The sequence below is a fragment of the Athene noctua genome, chromosome 13, assembly GCF_965140245.1.
Source record: "Athene noctua chromosome 13, bAthNoc1.hap1.1, whole genome shotgun sequence".
NCBI lineage: Eukaryota > Metazoa > Chordata > Aves > Strigiformes > Strigidae > Athene > Athene noctua.
The window spans coordinates 19921792-19942723 of record NC_134049.1 but is presented as its reverse complement, the minus strand read 5'-3'; the positions used below and the strand labels follow the sequence as shown (position 1 = coordinate 19942723).

Below are 20932 nucleotides of genomic sequence, written 5' to 3'. Positions count from 1 at the left end.
TGGCTGTTGCAGTACTGGGTTTTGTAGGTATAATTGACTTGAAGGCATTTCCTAATGAAATTAATGTGCATTGTCTCTAAGAAAATAACTTTATTGAATCTAAAGTTAATAAAATTAAAATTGCTTCAACTTCTGTGAACAAATTCATTGGAGATCTTGGCAAAAGAAAAGATTTGCATCTTAAAGCATTGTAGACTCATTAAAATTCTTCTCATGGATAATTAAAGAAAACTGAATTAAAGGGAAAGTTTAACAGTAAGCAGCTCACAGGCACTGCGACATTTCAAGCATGTTAAAATCAGAAAGAAAATAGCTTTTGTAGCTGTAGTCTCCTCCTCTTGTATTACGTGTTGGATTTTTTAACAAATAACCAGTTACTGTTGGTTCTTTCAGTTGTCCAAGTAGCTTATTTATGCCTGACCCACACAGTTCTGTAGCATATTTGTGACCAGCTTTAGAGGGTTTGTCTGCATGCTTAACAGTGGAGAAAGACTTATGAAAAAATTACAACATGAAAATGCAACGAATGTTTCAGAAAGCTGTGAAAATGGGTAAAGTAGCTTGAGTATTTATTTTAACAAACTGATTTACCAATTTTTCACAATTTAAATTTGTCTTCTACTACCACACAGATCCACAAGAACCTTGTCTGCCTAAGGGTGTCTGCTATCTAAGATCATTTGAGCTAAAAAGAGAGAAAATTGTAATGAAGATTCTAAATGGATTTATTCTTCTATGCTATCTTCCAGTTTGGCATTAAACCTAATAGCATCATTCAGCATGGACTATGTTGCTTGTATCCTATTTGCATATATCTAGTTGTGTAGTGTTCATTTTATAGCACAGAGGCTCTTAGCCCCAGAAATGGGCTCAGCAGAACTTTGTGTTATAGCAGTTCCAACAAGAGGTGTGTTTGGCTCCCGTGGCTCAGCTGCTCACAGCTTAGCAAAAATATGGAAGGCTAGCTAAAAATACTGGTAAACTACTAGACTTTTATGCTTCAGTATATTAAATGATTAAGGGCTTTTCAACCATGTAGTGAGATTACAGGCATTCTCAAATACCAGAAAATAGCTAAGTTCAGATAGTCAAGAAAAAAAAAAAACAATCAATGCTCCTGTACCATCCCTTCATGTGTGTCTGATGGTGAGAGCAGCACTAAAGACTCTGGAAGGTCAGTAGCTGTTGCTCTGCATGTATTATAATTCATATAATGTACTTTTAAAAAATACCCTGGCTGCGGCTATGGAAGTAGGTGTCTTTTCCTTTCTGAATTTGGGGGAATAATCCTTAGATGATAATTGGCCTATGTGGTTGAGCATCTTCCCATCAAAGGCAACAGAACCTCACCAGGTAACCCATATCTTAGAGGGGGGTCTGGGGAACTGAATTTTAGAAGACTTTGTTTTAGGGTTTATATTACCTTTTTACATGTAAGATAACCCTACTGACTGCCATCTTCTTTCTGTCCTAGGCAGCACAAAAGGGAAAAATACTTTCTTTTTCCTGTTACTGCATACCTGGAATGGTATCTTCTGTTAGAGAAAGCTCCCCATCTCTAGTGTTTTTGGAAATACCTGTTTCAAGAATACAACAACAGATCTCACAGGAAATGCTTTCATTCTGATTATTATGTTTGTCAGTATTGTTGACTACTAATTATCAATTCCCAGAGACTGAACTATTGTATCAGGCAGATACTTTTCTGTTAAGTTAAATCTAACTTCACATTTGTTTAGGTAACAACTTGAAAGATTTGCTTGACTCTTTCAGGTGAACGGTTGAGATCATTTTTACCATAATGGTTTAATCTGCTCTGGGCTTTGTAATCCTAGATAAGCGTTATTAGGAGCAAACTGTAGACAGTGTTTTTAGAAAAGAAAAAAGTTTAAGAAATCTTTGAAAACTTTTGAATGTTTTATTATTGTTGTTGCTTCTGGAGTCCTAATACAGTTAATACCAGAACTGTCATTTTTTTTTTGTGTAATCTGTCCAAAGATCATGAGTATTTGACTTGTGATCAGTATATGTACACACTGACTCATGAAAGTTAGGATTTTGCTGAATTATGCCTCTATTTTTGTCCATGCATGCTTCTATTAGTGACATGCTTAAGCAACAAGTAAAGTTTCCATCTTTTCCTTATTTAAAAAAAAAAGCTAAAAGAGAATTTTCAAGTACATGGGTGGGTTGCGTCCACTGCAAACAGGAAATTTAAGCTTCCTGTATTAGAATGTTTAGCATTTGGTTTGTTTCTGAATTTCTAGTGAAAAAATATCACAGAGACTAGAATTCCAAATACTTTTGATGCATTCAAAGTCCTTGTTATAAATACTTCTTTGTTAGTTTTTTGGAGAAGTCAGTGTAGTCCTGTTAAATAGTGTTGTTTACCTGGTGTGGTTTGAAGTTAGGCAGCAAACTTTATGTACCTTTTTTGTATGATAGAAGTAGGATTCCAAGTAGAAAGGACCAGATAAAGAAAATAAAATTCTAGCAAAATGGAAAGAGGGAAAAAAAAAAAAAAGACCTTTTATAAGGCTGAAATTGAATCGGTGTGACCTAAAAAATGAGGAAGAGATGAAATAATGAGTTCTGTGTGACCTAACTTTGCTGCACTCCCTGCAAATAGCCATACAGAGACAGCTACTGGAAGATTTCAGCTTCAGGTCTAGGTTTTTGCTGTGCAGGGGAGAACAGAGCCAAAAAAATCTGTACCAAGGTCAGTGAAGGGTTGTAGTACACTTCCAACTGCTGAATAGAGCCGGGAGGGGGGGGTGGGTGTATAAAAAAAGGCTGGCTACATTGTTCATTCTTTCCCATTCACCCACGTAGTTCTCAGCTGTCTGTGAAACTGGTCTGCTCACCAAAATAAATGGCCTGATTTTTGAGGATATTTAGTCCTAACAAAGGAAAAAAATACTTCAGTTTTATTTTTTGCAAGTAAAGAAATAGGTTTTACTAGAAGGTGTGTGCCAACTGTGTTATATGGAGAAATAGGTCTCAGCTGTTAACTTTATCTTTAGTACTTTGTTCTTTATTAAGCATTTGTTTTCCTTTTAAATATACTTTTGTGTGGGAAGAAGTTGTATGAGTAATTTGAGAAAGACTGTTTTCTTGTGCACTGTGTAAAGTAAACCAGTTGTCAAATCAGCTAACCCTTTTTGCAAGAGTAGAAACATATCTGGGCTGATTTGTGGCCCCCTTTTTAAGTCTCATGAGGACATGAAAACCAATTAAAACCTAAATGTAACCTGTTCTTCGAGGACAAAGGGAAATTTTAAATAGGACGTGTAAGGAATGTATTATAATGTTGCCCTAATTTGGATAGAGCGGTAAATAAGATGACCAGTCATAACAGACTGCAATGTCCCTCTTCTGACTCTTTCCTCCGCTCCTTAGTGTAGGAAGAATTTTACATGTTATACAAAATTAGGGTGTAAAGAACTGATGTTGTGTGCCATTCCTGTGAGGTTTTTTCCTTATGCCCTAGAAAACAAGAAAATTGTTACCAAAATGACTTAGGTAACAATTTACAGCTCCTCAGAGTCTGGAGATGCAGTATTTGCTACTTGGCTATTTATGTGCTGGACACAGATTTCTATTTAGTTGCTGAGCTATCAGAGCTTTAGTACTACGTTGCTATGTTGATTTAAGTCAGAGTGACTTTATTGTCTTTGTCTCTAGGGCCAATCCGTGATTCAAAATTTATTGTCTTGCGCTCTCTCATACAACCTCTCCCCAGAGCTCTGTTTTAAAATACTGGACTCAGCATTTGCAGAATGCATGGGGAATTGGGAGAGAATTACTCATGAATGGGATCCAGATGAAGATATTTAGTTTCTGAAGTTTCTAGGCAAAGTGCCAGAATCATTAGTTTTTGGAGGTACCCATAGGTAATTTAAGCCATTGCTTTTTGCTGCCAGAAGAATTGTCAGATGATTACTTAATGATTCCATCTTGAATTCAAATGCCCTAGTGAGCTGTTGAAAATGCCTAACACCCAATGAAAAGCACTTTGGAATGTGCAGACGTAGACCCAAAACATACTACCAAAAGCAGCTCTAATGTAGATTAAGGCTTCTGGAATATATATGTAGCTGGCTTGTCCTGGAGAACATATAACAGCAGCTTAGGGAAAAAACCACATTGTTAGAACAGAGATAAATATTTATGACATAGAATGAAGCAGCAAAAGATGCACACTGATTGGAAGAGGGATTTTTTTCATCTACTTTATTATAGATTACTTAAATGATCAAACGACCAAGCTGTAGGAGTTTAAGAAATGAAATTCACCAAGTCATCCTCAGGAGAAGTGAGCAGTGAGAGATTAAAACACAATTCATGAAGAAGTTCTGCCTTGGAAGAAATGTGTATTTTTCCAGTTCAGCCTATTTTTGTGTATTAAGTAAGATTCATATTTAACAGTTAGGAAAGCCAGTGTTTGAGAAAAAAGTACTTGTGCAAATGAAGATTTGCACACCTTGCTCCCTAAGATAAACACCTGCATATTACGAAATATTTATTTGGGCAAGGCAAGCAGAGAAAGGAGCGTAATTACAAGGTGGAGACTGTGTTGTAAGAACTATGTAGTAACATGCTTACTGCCACTTGAAAGTAGCCTCGTGGGTGAGTCTGTAAATGATACTCTCAGAGGAATGGTGAAAAACGGAGAAACAGATGAAGGAGCTGCACTGCTTTGGATCAGCACAATGTGGGCAAAACACAAGTGAGCCTTCCCGAGAACCACTGAGTCTGGAAGCAGTGCTATGAGAGCATTCCCAGGAGAAGCTAAACGGATCGCTTTTTGGACAAAACATGTAAGTGATAGAGAAATTGTATGCACTCAGCAGACACTGCAACTGAGCATTCCCTTATTATTGGCTATGTTCCTTGTTGTGGAAAATCTGCAGGGTAATTTCTTTGGAAGGAACAAAAGAACAAAAATCATGCAATAATTTCATAATAAAGCTTTGGAAGTTAAGCAGACAGGAACTGCAGTAACACGGTTGACCATAGCCAGAGCTTTTCACCTGGAACATAATGTTCTAAAATTAGGCATCACATTAATCTCAATTTATCTGATAATATATGTTACACATGCAGTGTCTTCAACAGTGAACATTTCCCATACACTGAAACAGAATAGAATTAATTAATAAAAATATTTTTATTATATGGTGAGCCCGCACATACGGGATTATCCAGGAACAAGGTTAGAGTGGAGAAGCTGTGTAATGAGAGAATTAATTAACTACTGTTTAAATTGAAAAAAAAAAATGTTTAAGTCTCTTCTGTGAGCAGTTGTGAATGTGATTTCCAGCCTTTAAGAACTTTGACTTGCTATATGTATATAAAAGATTATGAGTAAATATCCTGGAATCTAAAGGAATACCTTCTACTGAATAATGTATTAACAATATACATATGTAATTATTTGATAAACTACTTATTTTTGTGAGTGTATAGCAAGCTGTTTTATTTTTTAAAATTCTAATAACCCCTGTAGAGAGCCAACTGGTAAAAATCTAACATTGACAAAGCTGCAGAAGTTGAATGATAGTGATAAGCGATAGGAATACGAAAAGAATATGGGATGTCTTTTCATTTGCCACTGTACATAATCTCTGTTTCACGAATAGCTTCCCCTTAAATCTCATGGTAATGACTGCTGCATAACAGTGTTCATATTACATTGGTGCAGTTTGTGATTTTAGAAATCATTCTGCAGAATTAAGGCCAAAATATATTGAACCCTACAACACCAAGTTCATAATTTTTAAATTTGAGAGAAAAGATTCTAACCTAATCATGTGGGACAATATGGGAAAATCAGTGTGTTCTGTGAGGCTTATTAAAGTGAAAATTTACGTAAAACATTTTCTCCATAGAAATCATTGGTTCATTATCATATTAAACACTGACTTTATAGATTCTTTCCAGTTTTATTCTTAGTATTTTCATAAGATTTTACTGCGAGGAGAGTATTTAGAGGACAACGAATATCATCTGAATGTATTTGACCTAGAATATTAGATGTAAGCAGAAATTCCATTTACCAGAGAAGGGAACATAGAGCCTGTGGAATGAAGAGGACAACTCCAAAGTCCTGTTTGAAACTAAAAAATTATGGAAGTTAGTATCACAGTAAATATTGCTGTTAATCAGACACCTGGTAACAGAACCCCCCCCCATTTTTTTAATGTATAACTTCAGCAAAAGAGCACTGCTATTTCATAATGATAAAAGTAGAGCGATTCAACTGTTACATTTAGTTTCTGTAGTTACGATAAGAAATGGTACTGTATTCATTGGTTTCCATCAAATACACTTAGTTACAAAAAGTAATTACTATGCCAGCAAATTCAGATTGGATCCTTTGCTTCTGGTGAATCATCACCAGTGGTACGGACTGCCAGTTACATCAGTCATTATTTTACCCTTATAGTATCAGTTGCATATGCTTTACTTCCACTGGTTTGCAAGATAAATCTCACTAGAGCTGTTAGAATCTTGGGGAAATAAAAAAGGAAAAGAAACTTTCCTTTTGTTAATTCAGTGTAGAGAATGTTCCAATTCTTGCTTTTTAGGTTGGCCTGATGTGTGAGAACAGCTTCAGTACAACGTCTAACTGGCACAGAGTAGTGGTGGTAGGCTGCGAGTGAGTTGTGCTGCGTTAGGATTTGCCCCAAACCCCTGGATAAATCAGTCAGCCTGAGCATGGTGTGCCTCTGTGAAGGGGGGTGTGTGTGTGTGTGAATTCAGGCAGCAGATGAGGTCATGTTTGAAAGAATGGTACCTTGAAATGAAATTCCAAATTACATCAGGAACTACTGTCATTCAAAAACTACTCCTGCTAATGGAGTTATACAGAACTAAGCTTTGTTTAGTTCTAGCTGGTCAGTGTTGTGTAACATGAACTCAGTTTGTTCTAATTGGCTTGCTAAAGTGACCTCTGCTGTTAAATCCTTTGTGTGCTTTGTAGAGGTTTTTGCGTATTACCCCGGAATCATAAACTTTTTTTAAACACGAAAATTGGATGTAGAAAATCCACTTTTAAACTGGTAGTTGGATTTTGGAACATGCTGTCCCTGCACTAATAACACTAAATAATTTATGCAGAACCTCAGCTTTAGTAACAAATTTAGCCAAAGTCCGGATTTCCATAGTGTTCTGGTTTTGCTGGGGCATCTTACCATCAAACTGTAATTCTGCAGCGTGTTTTCTCCTTGCTGCTGTATGCTCAGTAAGCTCTTGATCAAGCAGTCCCACCGAACTCTGCTCAAATCAGCCTTACTTTAACAATTCCAGATAACATAACCATTCTTGGATCTTACTTTTTAAATTAATAATTCCTAACAAAAGCTAAAAGTAGCAACTTTAAAAACGTACTTTTTCAGTCAGAAGGGGTGGTTCTGAATATACACAGAAATTGTCGATGGAAGAGAAAATTTCTCAATTGTACTTCCAGGGCAAAAAAACCCTAACTGTCAAATGGGTTGCTTAGTCCGTAGAGGCAGGTAACAACTACTTCGCATGCAGCATTGCTAACTTTACTACTCCTGAAGATATTAGATGCATAGAGCTCCTCATATGACATTTCCATGTTGAAGCATTAGCGGAGCAAGTTCAAAAGTTCAGACTTGCTGCTTGATTGTTTTTCTATTAAGGGAACATAATAATAACTAAACCAGTATCCTATAACAGTCAGATGACAGTAAAGCAAACTAAAGAGATTTTGATCTGGGAAGAGTCATCAGTGATGATTATTAAATGTTTTGAGTAGCCTCATAGGAGGTTCTTCTGATACAATACTAATCAGATCTGTTTTCTTCTGAGGACTTTTTCGCTATTAATTATCAGCAAGAGTAGTGTTCAGTTATCTTTTGACTGAGACTTTGCATTGTTTTGTGAAATGATAATTAAAAAAGCTTTAGTATTCAAAAGACTAAAGGAAAAGATTGCAGTAGAATTCTAAACATCAAATGTAGTTTTTCTTTAAAAAAGGAAAAAAATTCAAGAACTATGAAGTGTTTTGAGATGGCAAACACATGTGTTTAAATTATTTCAGATATTTTGCTCTTTTATTTCTAAGTATGTCTTCCCGGTCCATCATTCTGTCCTTGCAGTCCCACTTCATTAAGCCACCATTTTCCCATATACCAAACACAGGTTTACCTTTCAAAATGTAGTGTAATCCCCCCCTATATTTAAATTACTCAGTTTCTCAACAACATCCGCCTTCACCAAGCCAGTGACTATTTTCAGAACCTAACTCTCTGCTTATCAGACAAGCCTGTTCATGTTTCATCCCATTATACCATTAACAAGAGAGGAAATAGCCTCGCAGGCAAGATTAGTGATGACTCCTCATTTTCCTTCAGCTGCTTTTGCGACCTGTACCTCTGCTCAGAGATAGAGATCTGCAGCATGGTAATAGCAAGGGAGGAAATGCACTGCAATTGTCACTTCTGACCGGTGAAGAATTTAAAGATCTGCTAAATTCTGTAAAAGGGATCCAGTTTGGCTAAGGCTTTCTTTAAGTATGATTCCATTGTGGATAACAATAATAAATTTTAGGAGTGTCCCACATATAGGTATTCTACAAAATGTAGTTGTTAATATGAGATCGGAAATAATATCTGACATAGTGTTTGGTCCTACTGTTTGCTACATGATACTGCTGTGTTAAAAAAAAAAACAGCTTTGAAGTTGTTGGTTAAGTATTTGAAATCTGGAAAGGGCACTGTTCTTCCTTCTTCTACATTTTGAGTTAGTTTATCGCGCTGTGGAGGGGAAGGACTTCCTGAGCTTCACTCAGGACCCTTCTGTTATACCTCTTGAGAGATAATGAAGATAATCCTAACTTGTTCTTGGTCTCTGAAGGCTGCTGATTCCCATTCCTTGTTCTACTAAATGAAGTCAGCTAAATTTAAAAAATCTGCATGCTGCTATTCATCAATAATCAGCAGTGCATTGCTTTATGCAGTCAGTCATTTCTAAATGCTTAGTTATTGTTTAGATGTTTTGCTCATGTAATCCTTTGCAGTCTGTTACCTTACAGACTTTGCAGTTTTGAGTTTTTATTGTCTGTGCTTTAAACTTGGTCTGGTTAAGCCAAGAAAGGTTAATTTTGTCCATGTGATAATGATAAATTGTTGCTTTCATGAAATTTTTGGGAAACTTTATTATTAGGAACTAAACCTCCTTCTTTCCCTAGCCTTAAAAAACCCCAAACAAACAACAAAAAAATAACCCCAAACCTCAGACCTTCAACAGGGATAAACAGTGACAATTTGCGAGGTATTGTGATATTAGTACAATGGCAGTATGGTCAAGGTTAAGACTGATAATTCATTCTTTATACTTGCATGGTTCATGGCCTTTCTGTCAAGATTCAAAATGAATGTCTCTATATGGTAAATTCTGTGATGTTGAAACCAAAATGTATGAAATAAGAATGTCATCCTTAGAATGAAAGCATTTCCCTGGTTAGCCCAATTGTGGAGTTTGCCACAAAGAGGCAAAATGTTCTTTGTCCCTCCAAGCTTTCTATTTTCTCTTGTTTGTATTTCTAAGTGCTTGCAAGCTGTGGTTTTGTTTTCCCTTGGATATATTGTATGCTGATTGTAGTGGTTCCTACTGGCACTTCTGGATAACTTTTTAATAGGTATGTTTTCTTTTAGAACCTTTACAGATGCACAGACTGTCTGTAGAGATTTGCTGCCTTGTTTGGAGGAGACCCAAGATGAAGGCATAGAGCCAACAGGTAAGCACGTGAAAAGTGGTCCTTGGAAATTTGAGCTCTTTTTAGAATTTTTTTAATGTAACGTTTGTGTCTCTTCTAGCAAGTTATGACTGACAATTTTTCAGGAATAAGGAGAGGCAACCAAAGTGAGTCAAGGCAACTGAAAAATATTCAGGAACTTTCTGAAACTTGCATGAATTCAATAGTTTCTCCCAGTTTTTGTCTGCATTTTAGATGGTTACTAGATAAAAGTGAAAAATAGGCTGATCCCTTGGAAAATCATACCAATTCTTCTGTTTCCTTTGGCATCGCAGCCTACTTACCAGCTGTCAGCTATTAATGATTTGTCATACTGTGTAATAACTGGAGACTGTAAAGGAATATTTGTATCTTGGTGAGTTCTGTGTTGCACTGTAGCATATGCATATTACTGTAATTTTAAACCAATTGTAGGGGTAAATTAACCTAGTTGTGTTACTGTGTGACTTAAAGAAGGTTTACTAACAGAACTTCCTGAGGTTCTTTGGAAGGTTTGCAGCCCTAAGGGGACTCCCTGTTGCCTTGGTGAGGCTGCTACTGGTGTCTAAATTTGCTTATTTAAACAGGGAATATTTGTTCTATGAGACAATTGGAGCAATGACTGCAAGCAGGTTTTAAAGAAATAAAAGATCTATGTAGGAATATCGCATGCAGACTTTATACATATGTATAAATATATACCTGTATGCATATATATTTACTTTTAAAAGGCAATTCTTTGATACACAATAGGTTTCTTTCCAAGAATTGAACAGCTAGCCATTTGCTTTTTGTTTTTCAGTAAGCAGGAAATAAATTTGGATGGATAAAGGTGATAGCTAATTTCTGTTTTCAAATTTTCAAATTTTTGTTGAACTATGAGATATGTATTGTATGCATAGGTTATTATTGAAGCTGTGATTCTGCAGAGCACTTCCTTGTTTGCTCGTGAAGGCTCTGACCTATTTTTCTAAGAATTTATCTGGGACGCTAGTTACTGCTGTCAGCTATATACCCTGCTTCTTTCCCAGTGGTTGCTCCTGGCTGCAATTTAGAGTAATACGCTGGGCTGTAAACCACAGTGCTCAGGAGGGAATGCACATGCCATTCAGCCACTCCTGCAGAGGTGACCACAACCTCTGGAAGAAAGGTGAGGTGAACAACTGAGGGTGGAAGTCATTCCAGATGTTCCGTAATTTTCCTGCAAACGCAAGTCACACCCCATCCATTTTAATTAAGTAATTCCTTCATTTGTGTTTAGATATGTTTCTAAGTTGATGAATCAGGAGCTTACAATTTAAGTTAGCTTTTGTCTTTCATTTGACTTTGGGAATCTGTGGCACTACTTGTTACCCATTTAAATGAGAAACACTGTTTGACTTGGAAACATCCCACAGCTATGCAGATGCTGAGTGGTAAAGTGAGGACTGAATGTCAAAAACTTCTTCCAGAAAATCTTTCAGGAGAAGGAATTCAGTGTCTAGTTGTGGTGGGTCTGCTTTGCATGTCAAGAGAAAAGAAGGAGATTCTGATGTTTTCTAGTTGTGCAAATCTGTCTTTCCTCATTTTATAATTGGTATGTTCTGTGACCTTAGGAGTAAATTTGTCTAATGAAGACTGCAGACTGTTCTGGAATTTTTTCCCCATTCTTTTCCACCGATGTATAGAAGCTCATTCCTGTGGAACCAGGACAGATTTTGGGTTTTCTAATGCATATGTAAATCCAGAGTAACCTTATTGTTGGCAGCGAGTATTATATTGGCTTAAAACCAGTGTAAAGTTAAAAGGGAACTCATTCATGCTGGTTTTATACTGATAGAATCACAAAACAATTTGTGTTGGAAAAGACTACTGAACAGCAACTAGTTCAGCTTTCTGCTCATAGGAATTCTTGTGGCTTTGTTCAGCTGCGGTTTGAAAACCTCCAAGGATTCCGCAGCCTCTCAGTCCCTCTCCTTAGGCTGAATCACCTGCACTGTGAAATTATTTTTCTTTATCCAGCAAGAATTGTCCTTGCTGCAGCTCATGTCCATTGCCTCTTGTTGCTCTGCTGTGTGCCTCTGAGAAGAATCTATCTTCTTTATAGCACACCCCTTCAGTCTGTGGCAGACTGAACTTGGATTCATTCTTTATCTTCTCTTCTCCAGATTAAAGAAACCCGTCTCCTTTAGGAGCTTCTCATACATGGTATGTTCCAGGCCCCTGACCATCTGGGCATCCCTCTTCTGGGCTTGCTCCAGTTTGTCAGGATCTCTGTCTTGCACTGGGGCTTCCAAAGCTGCACACTGCTTCAGGTGCACCCTCATGAGTCCTGCGTAGGGGGAGATAATCACTTTCCTTGATCTGCTGGCTATGATCTTGCTAATGCAGCCCAGGGCATTAGTTAGCCTTTATCTCTAGTGGACATACTACTGACTTGCATTCAACTTGTTCACCAGGAACCGCAGGGATTTTTCTGCTGAGCCAGCTGGCATCCAGTCTGTGCTGTTGCATGGGGTTATTCTACCCTGAATGCAAGACTTGTATTCACCCTTGTCAAGGTTTAAGGTTTATGTCAGCCCATTCTTTCAGTTTGCTGAGGTCTATCAGAATGGCAGCCCTGCCTTTTGGCCTGACGGCCAATTCCCCAGGTTTGGTGTCATCTTTGAAGCTGGCCAGGGTGCATTCTGTTGTCCAAGACAATAATGCAGTCATTAAACAGTGTTGTTCTCAGGACTAACCCCTGAAGAATGTCACTTGTAATTGACTGCTAGTTAGACTTAGAAATGTTGACCACTGTTCTTGAAGACTAATTATCCTGCCAATTTTTTATTCACCTGTTATTCCAACTCCATCTAGTCTAAACCTTCCAAGGATGCTGGGGGAAGACCTTGTTAAAGACTTTGATAAAGGTAAAGTGAACAACATGCCACTGCTTTCCCCATCTCAGAGCCAGTCATCTCATCATGGAGGGCAGTTGGGTTGGATATACCAAGGCCAAATCAAGTCTGTCCATTCTGGCTTATCTCAGTCATCATTTTATAGCTTAAAATGATTTCTGGGAGACTTGTTCTATAGCCTTTCCACAGACTGAGGTGAGTCTGATTGGTCTTTAGTTATTTGAATCTTCTTTCTTCCCCTTTTTGAAGACAAGTGTGATATTTACCTTTTTTTCTGTCATGGGGACTTTACCAGATTGCCACGCTTTTTCAAAGATGATGGAGAGCAGCCTTGCAATGACTTTGGCCTGGTCTCTCAGTGTACACTCTGAAGCATCCCACCTGAGTCCACTGATGTTTTTGTATGTGTCCAGTTTGCATAGGTTGTCCCTGCTTTGATCTTCCTCTGCTGTTGTACATAAAACTTCTCACCTGCCACTAGGCACAGAAACGTAGGAAGCCTGATCTTGCTAGTAAAGACCAAAGTGAAGAAGGCACTGAATACGTCAGCCCTTTTCATGTCCTCTGTCAGTAAGTTGCCTGTGATTTCCTTGGTTCTCCTTTTGGCTGCCAGTGTACCTGTAGAAGCCTTTCTTGTGGCTCCTCACATCACTCACCAACTTCAATTCCAACTGAGTTTTGACTTTCCATTCCCGCGTGTCTGGGCGATGTTTCTGTAGTGATGTTTCCTCCTGGTTACACCCTCTGCATGCTTCCATTCTGGTGGATTTTAATCAGTTTTAGAAGCGTCAGTATTGTTATGTTTTGTGCTTGTCCTGATGCACCACTCCCTCCACATCAGTTTGTGGAGACATTTCTTTGGAGATCTCTTATTTCTCTGATCCACATAGGTGGCAGTTTACTGATGTGAAGAGCAGTACATTTTATTGCAATTTGTAAGTGGTCCATTTTCTTCCAATGGAAAATGTGCAAATTTCCATTAACTGAAATATTTGTGTGTGTTTAGCTAATTTAAAAAGACTTCTGCTATTTATTCAGTCTTTTCTATTCAAGACTTTAAAGTTATGTGTTTATTATGGAAAATTGATAATACAGCAGAAAACCCTCCTCTTTCCCCCACTCTTGCAAGGCAGGCAACAGGAATCTGGTTTCTGTATTTTTCTTTAAAAGAATCCTTATGTATATATTCTGGCAGATACATTCAGGTTCACTTGAAATTCAGAAGTTCTGTATTCATGTTTAATCTGTTCATTGGCACAAGGGGAAGTTTGACACAGATGCCAAGCTCTCAGACTCCAACCTGTGTGTACCCAGCTCCAGTTTTTACTTAAAAGAAGTTAAGCTTTCAGAGCCACAGACATCTTGAAGAAAACTAAAAAATAATGGGTCAGAGGAGGAATGATGTATTTGTGTTGTCAGCAGAATGTGATGGCATCATAGCTGTGGAATCTGGGATGATGACTGTCTATCAGAAACGCCTCCAGCAAAGAGCTGAATGCCTTCTCTCGTCATTAGAGCAGAGTGTTGTTGTGCAGGAACTGGCATATAATCAAGATACTTTTTTGTGAGTTAAATCTGAATCAGTTACAAGCAGAAGTTAAATTATTGTTTTAGTTCCTGTCTCTCAGGGCACATCTATGGAATATCACCTGGAGTTACTCAGGTCATGCAGCAGGACCATTCCACAATCAGCCTGTCAGTCCATTTACCTGTCTAAAAGGTGACCTTGGTTCTTCTGCATGGCTCTGACTTGTTCTTCCATACATCGGAATTCATTTACATTCCCCAAGCCATTCTGACAGTCACCAGGATACTTGCAGGTCAGGTAGTGAACAGGGAGAGGGTTTCATTTATATATTAGCTTTAAAATGTAGGATTAGTGGTGGTTTTGTTTTTTTAAAGTAGTACACAGTCTCCTTCATACATTCCAGAGGTCCAGCAGTTTCAGCCAGACTGATTATTCATGAAAAAAAAAAAAAAATCGGACTTGCTATTTGTCTGTTTAAAATATTTTTTATCTGGGCTGGGAGAGACAGCCTGTACCATGTCACAACTGTTCAGTCATACATGGTGGAAAGGAATAACAATTGGCTGATTAAAAATTGTGTTTGTGTTGTATAGTATGTCAGACTCAGTAGAAAATATTTGAGTAACAAATGTACTTTTATAAATTAGTATTCATATGTAAATGGTTCACAAGTCTAGGATTGTATTGTAAGAGATCGGTTGAAAACTCTCAAAGTATTTTTAAAGTGGTAAACAAAGCTTTTAACTGTTTTTTTTTCTCTTTTAAAGTTTCTTGTCGAAAATTTACACTCCAGTGGGAAAACTGCACATCCAAAATCATATATTTAGATCAGCTATCCTTAGAGCAGTTCCTAAGACAAACTGCAGTACAGTCATCTTGTTATACACTGTATGCTTGAGACTGTACTGAGCCATCTCTTCCTTCAGCAGCAAAGACAGTGAATCACGGAAAATTTAGTCCGATTATGGAATTTGGCCTTTGAGGAGAATGACATGGGGAAAAAACACATGAAGAGGCTCAAAGAGCAACAGTCAAGACTCTACCTATCTGAACAAAATCTCTGTCATATTTTGTTTTATCTGACAAAATAGTCTTCTTTAGGTGAAGTTTTTTTTTCTGACCTTGTGGTGGTGCAATTCTTACCCTTCCCGGCCCCTCGTTCTTGGGCTGCTTGGTACTAGGTGTGATTACATCCACATCCCCACACCCCACCTATACATCAATCTGTGGAGATAAGGACTGTTAATGTTAACGAGCTTCTGAAATGGTTATATAATATGGCCTTGGGGGGTCAGTGCCTGTGCCTGGGGTGTGGGTTCATCAAATTCTTGTGCAACTGCTGGAAGGCACCAGAAGGTATTTGACAAAAGTCAATTATCTTGGACCGTATAAACTGCGACCACCAGAGAGGCCCTTTGAGCTCTTCTGTATGGCAGCAGGCCTGTGACCAGCATCTCCCCTGAGCTGGGAGCCTCTCGGGTACCAAAACCCTTACGGTGTCATCTGCTCCAGACGGAAGGCCAGGGTGAAGTCCACCTGCTTGAGTCTCAATTATCGCCCGTTGAGGAATGCCAAGGCATTGGGAGTATTTGCTCTAAACTCGAAAGGGAAATTTTCTTTGAGCTAGCTTCTCTTTCACCCATTCTTTCTCTGTTTAATTGGCGTGTGTGTGGGTACATACCCTTGTTCTGTGTGTGAGTTTGTCCGTTTTGTGTTCATTTTCCTGAACCGAAACATCTTTGTTTCTGTTATATGTCTGTTTTGTGTATGCGCACATATATATATGTATAAATTAAGGTACTGTTAAGTAAGTTAGAGTGAATCTTGTCATTTTAGAATGTCGCTTTTCTTTCAGCACTTCTGAATTATTTTGTATTAATAAATTGCTGTTAGTTATTAATAAATCTAGATTTCTTACTAAGTCATTATCATGTCAGTACTTTCATCCATGACAGACCTTCAGTGAAGTGATATGAAGGACATGAACCAAGGTCACATATGAATGAATGAAAGAGGATTTTGGGTACAAAGTATAATGCAGGTAGTAGGAGTTACTAGAAGGAAGAGCAAATAGGGAACTCTCAGTGGCATTAAGTACTTTGAGCTGGAATGCTGTTTTATTTTTTCTTATGCTCTCTGTAAACCTACCAACCACATACTAATGATGTACCAACGCTAACAGGGTATTTAAAGGATATTTATTCTGGTTTCCCCTTTGGGTTTAGGTGGTACTGAGCTCATTTCCAGCCTGGACATTGCAGTTTTACTTTCAGATGCTAGTGAGGCAGAGCACCTGTTTTTCCCAAAGTTTATAATCAAGTCATTCGGTACTTAGCCAAGAATTCCTTCCCAGGCTCTTGCTGAGAACAATGAGCCCTCTGCTTCAAATCATCTGCGGATTGACAGCAGAATATATTGTTCACGTTCTGCTGTTCTTACAAATTCTATGGGACAGAATAGTTAGATCTTTAGAATTATTTGGTTTATTGTCTAGGTTTAGGAACTGGTTTTAGATTTAAGTTCTACCTGCAAATACATGCAAGAACAGACACTGAAGGGGCGTTCAAGTTTATATTCCTTTGTGATATATATTGTGTCTTGTTAAGGTGATTCACTGAGTCTCTGTGAAACTGATTCTCATCTTAGTCTTTGGTATGAATTAACACCAGAAAAAACTGCCTAAGGAAAAGCAAAAGACGATCCAGTTTCAGAGTACATTTTTGGTTTCTGTGTACAGCTATTGTGATAATCTCATTGAATTTTCTCCTTTTTGGAAAATTTTCTGTTATCTACTGTACATCTACAGTGAAAAGGTAGTAATTATGTGACTTTTGTGATGTTATTGTAGGAATGTTGCTAATATTTTAGTTCCCTTGAAGAGGGAACTCTTTGTTAAAGAGTGTTTATAATATGTGGACTGTAATGTTAGGTCTGTATGGTACAATTTTGTTTTCAACAGCAGTCACCCACCTGTGCCCAACCACACCTGCAATCCCTGCCATCTTTGTTGGTTTAGCAGCCAGAACATCATACAGTTTTTTGTCTGGGCTTTGGTGTGTCACTGCAGAAAATAAATATTTGGATTAACACTAGCTTCTGTCTCTGACAGGTCTTACCTCTCATCCTTTTCAAACCAGGATTGGGGTTTAGTGTGGAAACACCTGCTTTGCCTTCATTACTCATAAAATATTTGTTGGCTGCCACTGTTGATAAAGTATGTCTGTCTGTTACATGGAATCCTTCATAGTTATTTGTTTTCTGAACTGTCTGGATTTATGATCCCCTTCCTCAACTGACCTAAGAAAAGCTCCACACCTATGTTTTGAAAATCATTATGTGTAATTTACACATGAGAAGATGAAGGCACATGGGAATTAAGCAGCTTTGTTTGTATTTATTGCTGTCATTACTATTTTTCGTTTGTCAAAAGAACAAAGGCAAGACTGTGAGTCAGGAGCATGAATGGAACATAATGTGAGTCAGGAATTTTAATCCTGGGTTGAAACACATCACTTTCTGCACCAGGGTTTTTATTTCCTTACCTGGGAGGGGGTACAAAGGTGAATGTTTTTTTGTTTGGTGGGTTTATTTGTTTGTTTGTTTCAAAATGCTCTGCATGTTAGGATATAGCATGGGGCAGTGAAATCTTTAGAAAGAGTTTCACAGAATACTGGCAGCAAACTAGACTGGTTTTGGTATTTTTCAGTTTAGTAGTTGTACTTTATCAGCTGATTATGAATGAGCTTTTCTACAAAGCTAAGTAATTATACCTTTTGCTTCAAGAGAAAGTTGTGGGGTTTTGGTTTTGTTTTGTTTTTTTTTTTTTTTTTAAAATGTACATTTTTGATCTTAACAATGGCTTGCTGTGCCTCTAGTTATCCATTCAAGCCTGACTTGAGGAAGGCTGCAAGTGTGTTCTAAAGTTCTCATGTGGATCCAGCTATGGCTGATGTGTTCATATATTGCCAGAAATGCTCAGAGAGGTAGTTTCCAGGCCCTCTGTGAAGCAACTAGAGGAACAGCATTTGAGAGGGATGTGAAGCATGTTGTGTTTTTGAAAACTCCTGAACTGCTTTTTTTAGCCACTGAGGTACCAGGAAACAGTATAGATACTAGCTGAGTTTTTGTTACCGTTTTTGCTTTCCATAGCTGTAATAAAAGACAGTTGTGCTTATTAACTTGTGTTGGAAACTTTAAAAAGTTGTATTTTCTGTAATTCTTAATTCTGACAAACGCAAGGTCTTTGGTCTGAAATTTTCCACCAGATCTTTATAGAATATATCTTTTTTTTATGCTTATGCTAAAACTATTTCTTCATTTGTGGAAGTAAATCTAAGAAAAAACACGTTCTTAAAATGTGCATGTAGTATTTTGTTCAGAAGTATGGGAACTGTTTGATAGGGGAGTCATGAATGTTTTTTTGTCTTCCTTGTCAGAATTCCCCTAAATTTTGCCAATTTACCGACCCCTAGATTCTCTAAGGAGTGTATTTATACTCAGCCTGCTTCTTGCTGGGTTTACAAGAGCCAAGTAGATTCTCTGTAACAGTCATTTCTTGTGAATGCCAGGGACCGCCCCAGTCCGTGGCATCAGTGGTGAGAGCCAAGTGACATTAGTTGGTGCTCTGCGTCAGTGTCCTGTCAAGGAAGGGGAGGAAAATACAGGGGAAAAAACGTGGATGATAAAAAGACAGGGTGAGGAAGGCAAGAGCAGAAGAAGATGAAAGATGACATGGAAGTAGGGCAAGACAGGAGTGAGCGGTGTGGATATACATCCTGGAACACAGGGCAGATGACCAAGGGAAAAAACCATGGTAAGTAGTGAGGAACAGGATGAAGGAGAATAGCTAGAGGGGAAGGAGGGAGGAAGAAGCTATGACAAACGAAAGTAACTTGGATGCTGAACGGGGACGGAGGTTTCGGATTTTTCGGATCTCTTTAGCCTTCTGATTCACCAGCTACTCTACTAGCTCAAGGGATAGTGGGTTGTGCAGGGCTGAGCATGGGCAAACAGATTCTTCTGGAATTGGTGGTGTCCCTGTGACACAACAGAAGATCAGCATATGTATGGTACTTTTTATTCAAGATACAGAACAAAGTATAAGAAATAAAGATTTATGTTTCTACATGGCATATTTGATAGTTATAAAACTGAAAAGCCCTTCTCTCAAAAGGTGGGAAGTGCCAGCTGTGCTTAGTCCTGCAGTCTTTATTCAATCCTCTTCTCTTTTGGTACAGTCACATGGTATTTTTCAATGATAGAATATCTTGATGATAATGCTTTACTTTCCAGAGTCTCTGTGGACTTCCTTTGCTGATGGCAGAGTCAGACTGAGAATAGATAGCTCATGTCCACAGACTCCCATAACAGTTCATCAGATGTTCAAGGAGAGCCTAGAAAAATATGGATCCCTTAATGCTTTGGCCAGCAAAAAGAATGGAAGGTGGGAGAAGATAACTTTTTCAGAGTATTATTGCCTCTCCAGGAAAGCGGCCAAGAGCTTCTTAAAGGTAGGTACAGGAAACAAAACTAATTCTTTTGCCTTCTTAACCCCCAAACCAAACAAAAACCCCCAAAATCCACAATATAAGAGGCTTTTCCTATTAACTGAATATCAGCAGTCATATTCCTTATTGAAATAATAATGATGAAAATTGCTCTTGGACAAAGAGATAACACTGCTGTCAAGGGAACTTGAAGAGCTGCTGTGTTACACTGTTTCACTCTGGGGCATGAGTACAAAGTTCAGCCTAAGGCCTTAATGTTAACAAAAGAAAAATAGGTTAAAGCAGCAGTGTCATTAATTTAGCAAGATAAAGACAAATTTTATAATGTTTTAAACATAGGGTAAAATTAGTACTCACTATGCTCTTGTTCATATTGAAAAGTTATGATTTTGGGGCCTTTTTGAACAGCAGAACTCAACTAGACAGGACAAGGTAGTGGAAAGCTTAGATCAGAGTAACTGCTGATAAATACTGGTTTTGCTGTGGATATCAGCATGTAGATGTGCATGGACATGTCTTGTCAATGCTGAAGTAATAAATAAATCAAAACTTTCCATGGTTTATATTTGTATATCTGCTTCATGCTATGTGTTTCTCTCCAGTGTGCCTATATTATATAACATTATGCGTATTATTTTTAAGCTTGGTCTTGAACGATTCCACAGTGTAGCAATCCTTGGATTTAATTCTCCAGAATGGTTCATCTCAGCTGTTGGAGCTGTTTTTGCTGGGTAAGATTTTTTTTGTTTGATTTTGTGGGGGATTTTGGGATTTCTGTTTTGCTAGGTCTGGAAATGTAGCAAATCAGTATTTGGTGTCATATCTTGGAAGTTATGCTGCAACTGATTAGCATGTTCAGTGACCTACTGGAGTCTCATAGCTTTCAGTATATCCGAAGTAGTCCAGACACTCATAAATTGATCCTGTTTGCTATGGACTTAACTGTGACAGTCCCACAGAAGCTGTTGTACAGTGTCATATCACTGGAAGATGTGGGAAACAGATGAGACTCTGAGGTTTATATTAATGATTTGTCTACAGCAAGGTATGTTCAAGTAGATGAAGTGACAGATAAATACTAACTAGCCTGACTCCTTCTGTCCTGATACCTGTTCATACAATTTGTATTTTATCTCTTAAGCTGTTTCTGTGCTAGTGAAACTCACATTGGTATCTGTGTGCAGCTTGAACAGAAAGAGGACGTAAGTGGGGTTTTTTTAGCACTTTCTGAGCTAACTCTCGTATAGTCTCA

General features: G+C 38.0%; 1 protein-coding gene across 4 annotated transcripts in view; it reads left to right on the top strand.

Moving 5' to 3' along the window:
* Positions 1 to 447: 447 nt before the first annotated feature.
* The window catches only part of ACSBG1 (acyl-CoA synthetase bubblegum family member 1), a 36830-nt gene continuing 16345 nt past the window's right edge, over positions 448 to 20932 (top strand). For 2 of the 4 annotated variants that reach the window (XM_074916758.1, XM_074916757.1), the window contains exons 1-4: positions 448 to 551; positions 9687 to 9769; positions 19466 to 19683; positions 20323 to 20411. In XM_074916758.1, the coding sequence (XP_074772859.1) occupies positions 472 to 551; positions 9687 to 9769; positions 19466 to 19683; positions 20323 to 20411 (470 nt within the window). In that variant the 5' untranslated portion in view covers positions 448 to 471. Of the gene's footprint in view, positions 552 to 4722; positions 4821 to 9670; positions 9770 to 19465; positions 19684 to 20322; positions 20412 to 20932 lie in introns of those variants that run through there. The other 2 variants (XM_074916760.1, XM_074916761.1) reach the window with 2 other exon arrangements.